Source organism: Amblyraja radiata, chromosome 43, assembly GCF_010909765.2.
Source record: "Amblyraja radiata isolate CabotCenter1 chromosome 43, sAmbRad1.1.pri, whole genome shotgun sequence".
NCBI classification, from domain to species: Eukaryota; Metazoa; Chordata; class Chondrichthyes; order Rajiformes; family Rajidae; genus Amblyraja; species Amblyraja radiata.
This window is the reverse complement of record NC_045998.1, coordinates 13,252,093-13,262,092: the sequence shown is the minus strand read 5'-3', so window position 1 is coordinate 13,262,092 and position 10,000 is coordinate 13,252,093. Positions and strand designations below refer to the sequence as shown.

At 57.0% G+C, this 10,000-nt stretch overlaps 1 protein-coding gene across 1 annotated transcript in view; it reads right to left on the bottom strand.

Annotated features, from left to right (window-relative positions):
• The window catches only part of nyap1 (neuronal tyrosine phosphorylated phosphoinositide-3-kinase adaptor 1), an 18,789-nt gene extending 8,795 nt beyond the window's left edge, over positions 1–9,994 (bottom strand). Inside the window, exons 1-5 of the mRNA XM_033014699.1 lie at positions 9,845–9,994; positions 8,605–9,564; positions 5,445–5,695; positions 2,747–3,030; positions 26–1,243 (exon numbers count right to left, since the gene is read on the bottom strand). Coding sequence (XP_032870590.1) covers positions 26–1,243; positions 2,747–3,030; positions 5,445–5,644 — 1,702 coding nt within the window. The 5' untranslated portion in view covers positions 5,645–5,695; positions 8,605–9,564; positions 9,845–9,994. The remainder of the gene's footprint in view (positions 1–25; positions 1,244–2,746; positions 3,031–5,444; positions 5,696–8,604; positions 9,565–9,844) is intronic.
• Positions 9,995–10,000: the final 6 nt, after the last annotated feature.

The following is a 10,000-nucleotide window of genomic DNA, read 5'->3' as shown; positions in this document are numbered from 1 at the left end:
GAGCCTTCCTCCCTCCCCCGCTCACCTTCCGTCTCCTTGGCCTTCTTCCCGCAGGAGAACTTGCGTTGCCAGGCCCGGCCCGGCCCTGCCGGTACCTCGGCCACTGGGCCGGCGGTGGTGACGGTGACGGTTCGAGCCTCAGCGGTGGTGCCCAGCGATCGGGAGCAGCAGATGCTGGTGCAGACGGGCATCCTCTCCTGCCCCTGCACCTTCACCGTGGAGTAGTGGGCGGCGGGGCCCCCCTTGGCCCTCAGGCTGTCGTAGGCCGGGGGCCGCTTGAGGTAGGGCCAGGCCGAGGGGCCGGGGTTGGGCCCCGCGCTCTCCAGGAGCCCGTGGGCCACGGGGGTCTTGTACAGGCCGGAGACGGGCCTAGTGCCCTGGACGGCCTTCCCCACCGACAGGCCTGGTCGCTGGTCCGCGGAGGAGCCCGCTCGGACCAGGAGGGGGTGGGTGGTCACCTTGACGGTGCTGAGGGAGGTCAGCTTGTCCCTCTCCCCGTCGTGAGGGAGGGGGGCGGGTTGGGGCGACTGGGCCAGGGCTTTGGAAGGGGTGCAGACCATGGTCTGGGAGGTGGGGAGCTCCTTCTCCGGCCTGTGCTGGCCCGAGGCCTGTGGGGGCAGGGGGGTGGAGTGGCTCCTGGCCCGCCCCGAGGGCAGAAGGGGCCCTCCGTCCCGCGGGGTTGGGGGAGGGTCGCCGTGAGGGGGCGGCAGGGTTACCTTGGGCCCCGGCTGGCACGGGAAGGGCCCCCCTTGGTACCCCTTCTGGCCCGGGCCCTGGGGGAAGGCCAGGAGGGGGGGCCGGTGGAGGAGGAGGTTGGGGAAGGGGGGAGGAATGTCGTAGGCAGGTCCCCGGGGGCCGGAGTGGTGCGGGGCCTTGTAGTCCACGGGCGCGGAGAACTTGACCCACTTGTGGTCCCCCCGCCCCCCCTCCTCAGGCAGCGGGTACTTCATCTCCTCGTAGATGGCCTCCACGCTGTGGCCAGGGTCCTGGTCCGGCCCCTGGGCCTCGCCCGCCCCCTTGAACACGTCCCCCACCATCTCGATGTAGACCGGCTCCTCTTCCTCCTCCGCCTCCGTCGAGGCCCGGCGGGGGGGTGGAGGGGCCCCCCTGGGCTGCGCGGGGGCCGGCCGACCTGGGCAAGGGTCATCGAAGGAGGCAGAGAGCTGGGAGAACTTGGACTTGGCCTGAAGGGCTCTGTGGCCCAAGCCTCCATCACCACCCTTGGTACTGACTCTCGGGGGCACTGGGAGAGGGGGGGGGGGGAGAGAGAGGGAGGGGGAGAGGGAGAGGGGGAGAAAGAGAGGGGAGAAAGAGAGGGGGAGAGAGACAGGGAGAGAGATAAAGAAAAAGAGCGAGAGAGAGACAGGGAGAGGAAGAGCCAGAGAGATAGGAGATATAGAGATAGAGATATATATACATATATATAGAGAGAGTGAGGGGGGTAGAGAGGGGAAAAAGAGCGATAGAAAGAGAGAGAGGCAGAGGGAGAGACAGAGATATATATATGTATAGGGAGAAAGATAGAGGGGAGAAAGAGAGAGTGAGCGAGGGGGGGAAAGAGGAGAGAGGGAAAGAGAGCGGGAGGACGAGAGGAGCGATGGAAAGAGACAGATATAGAAAGAGAGAGAGAAAGGTAGAAAGAGAATAGGGGTGAAGAGAAAGGGAGAACGAGAAAGAGAGAGAAATATTATGTTAAAATACGTTGGCATTTGCTCTCATTGGTGGTCAGAGCCCAATGGGCGTCACGGTGGCGCAGTGGTAGAGTTGCCGCAAGAGACCCAGGTTCGATCCTGACTACGGGCGTTGTCTATATGTGTGTGTGTGTGTGTGTGTGTGTATCTGTGAGCGTGTGTGCGTGAGTGTGGAGTGTGTGTGTGGGAGCGTCTGTGTGTGGGCGTGCTTGAGTGCGTGCATGAGCATACGTGTGCGTGTGTGTGTGTGCGAGTGTGTGTGTGCGTGTGCGAGCGTGTGTGTATGTGCGAGCGTGCGTGTGAGTGTGTGTGCGAGCGTGTGTGTGCGTGCGTGCGTGAGCGTGTGTGTGTGCGAGCGTGTGTGTGCGTGTGTGTGTGTGCGTGTGTGAGTGTGTGTGCGTGTGTGAGCGTGTGTGTGTGTGTGTGTGCGAGCGTGTGTGTGCGTGCGTGAGCGTGTGTGTGTGCGAGCGTGTGTGTGTGTGCGTGTGTGAGTGTGCGTGTGTGAGCGTGTGTGTGCGTGTGTGTGCGTGCGTGTGTGAGCGTGTGTGTGTGTGTGTGTGCGTGTGTGTGTGTGCGTGTGTGAGTGTGTGTGCGTGTGTGAGCGTGTGTGTGTGTGTGTGTGCGTGTGTGAGTGTGTGTGTGTGTGTGTGTGTGCGAGCGTGTGTGTGTGTGCGTGTGTGAGTGTGTGTGCGTGTGTGAGCGTGTGTGCGAACGTGTGTGTGTGTGCGTGTGTGAGTGTGTGAGCGTGTGTGTGCGAGCGTGTGTGTGCGTGCGTGTGCGAGTGTGTGTGTGTCGGTGTGTGTGTGTGTGTGTGTGTGTGTGTGTGCGAGCGTGTGTGTGCGAGCGTGTGTGTGTGTGTGTGCGTGCGTGTGCGAGTGTGCGTGCGTGTGTGTCGGTGTGTGTGTGTGTGTGTGTGTGCGAGCGTGTGTGTGCGAGCGTGTGTGTGAGTGTGTGTGCGAGCGTGTGTGTGAGTGTGTGTGCGAGCGTGCGTGTGCGAGCGTGCGTGCGTGCGTGTGAGTGTATGTGTGTGTGGGGGTAGGGGGGAGGACTCTCACCTTTGTCACCGCTGTGCCCTTTGTCGGCGTGGCTGCCGCTGGTGCCGGTGCTGCTGGTGCGGGCCGGGTGCCGTGCCGGGTGGGTGGGCTGCCGGCTGCAGGGGGTGTCGGTGGCCTCGGTGCTGCCCACAGAGTGCAGGGACAGGGAGCGGGCGGACAGGCCCCGGCTGCAGGGGTGCGGCCCGTGCTCCTGCCACGCCGGCATGGTCATGAAACCCAGGCGGAAGTGGCGGCGCAACGATGCCAGCTCCCTCACCCTGGCTAGACCACCGTCACGGCACAGGCTGGTACCACAACACGGGGGCAGGGGCACAGGGGCAAGGGGAGGGGGGGGAGAGGTGGTGAGGAGGGGAGGAGGGGAGGAGAGGGGGAGGAGGATTGGGAGAGGTGATGGGTGAGAGGGGATGGGGAGGAGAGGGAGCAGGAGAGGTTATGGCAGAGGTGGGGAAAGGGTGGGGAGAGAGGGTGGGGAGCACAGGGGGATGAGGATGGACAGAGGAGCAGGGGGGAAAGAGTGTGTGTTAATGTCAGAACGAGGGGAGAGGGTAATGAGAGAGATAGACAGAGGGTGATGTGTTGGATGGAGAGAGAGGGAGAGGGGATGTGTTGGATGGAGAGATAGACAGAGGGTGATGTGTTGGATGGAGAGAGAGGGAGAGGGGATGTGTTGGATGGAGAGATAGACAGAGGGTGATGTGTTGGATGGAGAGATAGACAGAGTGTGATGTGTTGGATGGAGTGAGAGGGAGAGGGTGTGAGGGTGTGGAGGGGGGAAGAGAACACACAGGGTGAAGGATAGAAGGGGAGAGGAGGAGAAAGGGTGGAAGACAGAGAGATTTGTTAGGTTAGACAGAGGAAAGTCAACACATCGGTCTCCACAGACACCACACACACACACCGTCTCTGGTCCAGAGAGCTGTGCCTGCAATCTTGCTCCCTCAGAAAGACCTTGTTGCCTCCAGTCCGAGAAGCAACCTTCCACCATTGCCCTTCTGCCTTCCGCCCGTGAAGCCAATTTTCTACCCATTCAGCTATTCAACCGCAAGATATGCTACACTTGTCGCTTTACCTCCCCCCTCGACTCCATCCAAGGACCCAAGCAGTCGTTCCAGGTGCGACAGAGGTTCACCTGCACCTCCTCCAACCTCATCTATTGCATCCGCTGCTCTAGGTGTCAGCTGCTCTACATCAGTGAGACCAAGCGCAGGCTTGGCGATCGCTTCACCCAACACCTCCGCTCGGTCCGCATTAACCATCCTGACCTCCCGGTGGCTCAGCACTTCAACTCCCCCTCCCATTCCGTATCCGACCTCTCAGTCCTGGGCCTCCTCCATGGCCAGAGTGAGCACCACCGGAAATTGGAGGAACAGCACCTCATATTCCGCTTGGGCAGTCTGCACCCTAGTGGCATAAACATTGAATTCTCCCAATTCTGTTAGCCCTTGCTGTCTCCTCCCCTTCCTAGCTCTCCCTCAGCCCTCGGGCTCCTCCTCCTCCTTTTTCCTTTCTTCTCCCCGCGCCCCCTCTACCCTCCATCAGTCTGAAGAAGGGTCTCGGCCCGAAACGTCGCCTATTTCCTTCGCTCCATAGATGCTGCTGCTGCATCCAGCACTTTTGTCTACCTTCGATTTTCCAGCATCTGCAGTTCCTTCTTAAATCTCTCTGCACCAGAGCCCTGCCATTCACTGCCCGGCGTTTGGAGGCTGACCAAAACGCCACGCCTCCCGTTACTCCGCGCTACATTCCTTTCGGGAAAACCGAGTTTGCCACGGAGCGGCTCCTGGGGAAAGAATGGGTTGAAGCGGAAGAGAGGGAGCAAGCTAGAACCCATTGTGGAGAGGGGGGAAAGAAACAAGGACGGACAAGTTGTTGGGGGGGGGGGGGAGGGGTGGGGGTGGGTGGGGTGGGGAAGAATAAGGCAAGGAATTCCAATTCCAAACTGGGGTGGAGGTGATGGGCCTTTCACCCAGACTGTGACACTAGCCGTTTGGACATTTCCATCAGCTTGGAGCCCGATCTGGAGAAAGAATCATACAGACATTGAGAAACAGGCCCTTCGGCCCACTGCGTCCGTGCCCACCACTTGCACCAATCCGAGCCTAACCCTTCGGAAGGAGATGAGGAGAAATGTCCACAAAGTGCTGGATTGACCCCGCGGGTCAGGCAGCATCTCTGGAGAACACGTTTCAGGTCGGGACCCATCTACAGACGTGCGGGTGGGGGTGGAAGCGGTGGGCCCGATGTTGGGGGAGTCCACTGTCCACACACAGTTTAAGAATGAAACACTTTTTCCTCACAGAGAGTGGCGAGTCTGTGGAATTCTCTGCCTCAGAGGCCGGTTCTCTTGATACTTTCAAGCGAGAGCTAGATAGGGCTCTTGAAGATAGCGGAGTCAGGGGAGATGTGGGGAGAGGGCAGGAACGGGGTACTGATTGGGGATGATCAGCCGTGATCACATTGAATGGTGGTGCTGGCTGGAAGGGCCGAATGGCCTACTCCTGCACCAATTGTCTATAGTCTATAATTAGGCCATGATCACAGTGAATGGCGGTGCTGGCTCGAAGGGCCGAATGGCCTACTCCTGCACCAATTGTCTATAGTCTATAATTAGGCCATGATCACATTGAATGGCGGTGCTGGCTGGAGGGGCCGAATGGCCTACTCCTGCAGCCGTACTCCATGTTTCGATGCTTCTTACCTCTTCTTGGTCTCCTCGTCCCTCTGCTTCCACTCGACCTTGGTCTTGCGGTACAGGAGGTTCATCTCGTGGCGCAGGCAATGGCTGAGTCCTTTGGCACCGCAGCCCAGGCCCGTCAGCGAGCTGTAGGCCTTCAGCCCCTTGTCCTCGATGTACTGCAGGAAGCTGCCGATAGATGCATCCTGGACACCACTTGACATCTTCCAGGGGGCAGGGCGTTGGGGGCAACGTCGCGGATACCCGCCCCCCGCCTGTCGGCACAAGCACGTTAAGTCTCAGAGGCGTCACGGACCCAGAGTGAGTTAGTACAGCTTATCTTGTCACAGCTTAGTTGGGCGGCACAGCTGCTGCCTAATCCCGCTTGGAGTGCATACTGTCGTTGTGTCCTTGGGCAAGACACTTCACCCACCTTTGCCTGTGTGTGAATGTGTGTAAATGTGTGTGAGTGATTGGTGGTGGTCGGAGGGGCCGTAGGCGCAGATTGGCAGCCACGCTTCCGTCAGTCTGCCCCAGGGCAGCTGTGGCTACAGAAGTAGCTTACCACCACCGAGTGTGACTGAGGAGTGAATGAATAATGCGATGTAAAGCGCCTTGAGTATTAGAAAGGCGCTATATAAATCCCATCCATTATTATTATTAATTATTATTAATGTTTAATTATTAATTATTAACAAAATGTTTTTATGTTAAAGCTATTTATTATTGTTATGTTTGTATTCTTTTTTATGTGCTGCATTGGCAAAAGGAATTTCACTACATCTAGGTGTATGTGACAATAAATCAACCTTTGAACCTTTGAACCTTTGATTATTAATAATGCCCCTGTCCCACTTAGGAAACCTGAACGGAAACCTCTGGAGACTTTGCGCCCCACCCAAGGTTTCCGTGCGGTTCCCGGAGGTGGAAGCAGGGAGGGAGACTGACAAAAACCCCAGGGAACCGCACGGATACCTTGGGTGGGGCTCAAAGTCTCCAGAGGTTTCCGTTCAGGTTTCCTAAGTGGGACAGGGGCATAACAGCGCTTGCAGCGCTGGAGGCCCATGTTCGATCCCGACCACGGACGCTGCCTGTGCGGAGTTTGCACGTTCTCCCCGTGGGTTTTCTCCGAGATCTTCGGTTTCCTCCCACACTCCAAAGACGTGCAGGTCTGTGGGTTCATTGGCTTGGTGTAAGTGTGTAAATTGTCCCTAGTGCATGTAGGATAGTGTTAGTGTGTGCGGGGATCGCTGGTCGGCACAGACCCGGTGGGCCGCAGGGCCTGTTTCCGCGCTGTGTCTCTAATCTAAACTTGACTAGTCTGGATTACCTTAGATTAGTGCAGGAAGGAACTGCAGATGCTGGTTTAAACCAAAGATGGATACAAATTGCTGGAGTAACTCAGCGGGTCAGACAGCATCTCTCTCTCTCTCTCTCTCTTCTTCAGACCATTTAGTTTAGATTAGATTATCTTATTTTAGTTTAGTTTAGTTCATTTTTGTTTAGTGAAGTTAAGTATCTGAATTAAGATCTCGACCCAAAACGTCGCCCATTCCTTTTCTCCAGAGATGCTGCCTGTCCCGCTGAGTTACTCCAGCTTTATGTGTCTATCTTAATTTTAGTTTAGTTCAGGGATACAGCCCCAAAACAGGCCCTTCGGCCCACTGAGTCCACGCCGACCAGCGATCCCCGCACACTAGCACTATCCGACACACACTAGGGACAATTGACAATTTCACCAAAGCCAATTAACCTACAAACCCGCACGTCTTTGGAGTGTGGGAGGGAACCGGAGTGCCCGGAGAAAACCCACGCAGGTCACGGGGAGAACGTGCAAACTCCGTATCGACAGCGCCCGTAGTCAGGATCGAACCCGGGTCTCTGGCGCTGTGAGGCAGCAGCTCTACCCGCTGTGCCACCCCGACGCCCAAGTGTCACATCCTAAGACAACACAACTCAAAATGTTCCTCAGTTTGAAGAAGGGTCCCGAACCGAAACATCACCTATCCTTGTTCTCCAGAGATGTTGCCTGGCCCGCTGAGTTTAGTTCAGGGGTAGACGCAAAATGTTGGAGTAACTCAGCGGGTGAGGCAGCATCTCTGGAGAGAAGGAATGGGTGACGTTTTGGGTCGAGACCCCTTGGGTCCCGACCCGAAACGTCACCCATTCCTTCTCTCCAGAGATGCTGCCTCACCCGCTGAGTTAAGACCCTGTCCCACTTCCCCGAGTTACTCTCGAATTCTCCTGAGTTTCTCCTTGATTCAAACTCGGAGAATCACAGTAATAGCCAGCCGTAGGGGCTATTTTTTTAAACTCGTGGACATTTTTCAACATGCTGAAAAAACATCTCGACTTACCCGATGCCCCGAGTACCTACGGTTGCCATTACAAGTAGCTACGGAATATCTACACTCCTACGGACATTCCCCGAGTTTGACAAGGTTTACAAGGTTAATTCCCGGGATGGCGGGACTGTCGTATGCTGAGAGAATGGAGCAGCTGGGCTTGTACACTCTGGAGTTTAGAAGGATGAGAGGGCATCTCATTGAAACATATAAGATTGTTAAGGGCTTGGACACGCTAGAGGCAGGAAACATGTTCCCGATGTTGGGAATAGTTTAAGAATAAGGAGTAAGCCATTTAGAACGGAGACGAGGAAACACTTTTTTCTCTCACAGAGAGTGGTGAGTCTGTGGAATTCTCTGCCTCAGAGGACGGTGGAGGCAGGTTCTCTGGATGCTTTCAAGAGAGAGCTAGATAGGGCCCTTAAAAATAGGGGGAGAATGCAGGAACGGGGTACCGATTGAGGATGATCAGCCATGATCACATTGAATGGCTCGAAAGGCCGAATGGGCTACTCCTGCACCTATTTTCTGTGTTTCTATGTTAGATAGAATTAGATAGAGCTCTTGGGGCTAGTGGAGTCAAGGGATATGGGGAGAAGGCAGGCACGGGTTATTGATAGGGGACGATCAGCCATGATCACAATGAATGGCGGTGCTGGCTCGAAGGGCCGAATGGCTTCCTCCTGCACCTATTTTCTATGTTTCTATGTTGTCTATTGTCTATTGAATCAAGGGGAAAACTCGGGAGAATTCGTGAGTAACTGAGGAAAGCGGGACAGGGGCTTAACTCCAGCTTTTGTTGACAGCAACGTTTCATTGAATGAGTGAGAGTCTCTTACCTCAATCGGCGATCCCTGGACCTCACTCCCCTCCGTCCATTCGTGACCTTCTTGTTCCTGTCCAGTGTTCTTCACTCTTGTTCTTCAGAGGAGGAGGGAGGACTCTGTCTCTCAGGTGGATGGTCTTAGCAGCATCTCTCCTCCTCCCCCCCCCCCCCCCCCCCCCCACCTCCTTTTCGCCGCCCAAAAAACAGAGGGGGTGTCTTGTCTCTCCACCCCAATGGAAGGGCCTCACCTCAAACGAGGGGGGGATATCATCCCTGTCTCTCCGGTTACCTGAAGGCCATTCTTTTCCGATCGCCTCCCGACCTCCACTGCTGTCTGCTGTGGCGTTCTCGTCTCACAGAGGCCACTCGGCCCGTCCAGCCTCTCCTCTCCCTCCAGGCCTCTCTCTCGGCCCGACTAGGAATCGCCGCTCTCCATGTGGTCGCTGCAGTCACCAACTTTTAAGTCTTCCGTCTCAATGTTCTCTCCTCTCTCTCTCTCCTCTCTTTCTCTCTCCCGCAGGCCCTTCGGCCCGTCGGGCCGCTGTTATCACAGGCCAGCCAGGCCTCTCACAGGCCTTGCCCCCCCCCCCCCCTCTCCCTCACCAGGTGACTCAGCCTCTAGAGGCTCCTCGGCCCATCAGACCACTACTATCCCAGGTCACTCGGGCCTCCCTTCTTCACCAGGGCCTCCCTCTCTCTCTCTGGAGGCCCCTTGGTCCTTACTATCCCAGGCTTTGACCCCTTCCTCACCAATCTACCTGAGCCTCTACAGGCCACTCGACCCCTCAAACCACTACTATCCCAGTCCTTGCGTCCCTCTCCCCCACCAGGTACCTGAACCTTTAGCGGCCTCTCGGCCCCTCAAACCAGTACTATCCCAGGCCGAGCCCCCTCACAAAAAATCTGAGCCTGTAGAGGCCCCTCGGCCCTTAGGGCCACTGCTATCCCGGCCCTTACTCCCCTCACTAACTATCTAAGTTTGTGGAGACCCCTCAGCCCTCAGGGCCGCTGCTATCCTAGACCTTACGCCCCTCACTAACAATCTGAGCTTTTAGAGGCCTCTTGGCCCCCTCAAACCACTACTATCCCAGGCCTAGCCCCCTCACTAGGTACCGGAGCCTCTGGAGGCCCCTCAGCCCTTAGGGCCGCTACTACCCCAGACCTTACTCCCCTCACTTAGTTCCTGGCCCTGTAGAGACCCCTCGGCCCTTCGCACCGCTGCTATCCCGGGCTGTACCCCCCTCACTAAGTACCTGACCCTGTAGAGACCCCTCGGCCCTTAAGGCCGCTGCTATCCCGGGATGTACTCCCCTCACTAACTATATGAGCCTGTAGAGGCCCCTCGGCCCTTCGCACCACTACTATCCCAGACCTTACTCCCCTCACTAAGTACCTGACCCTGTAGAGGC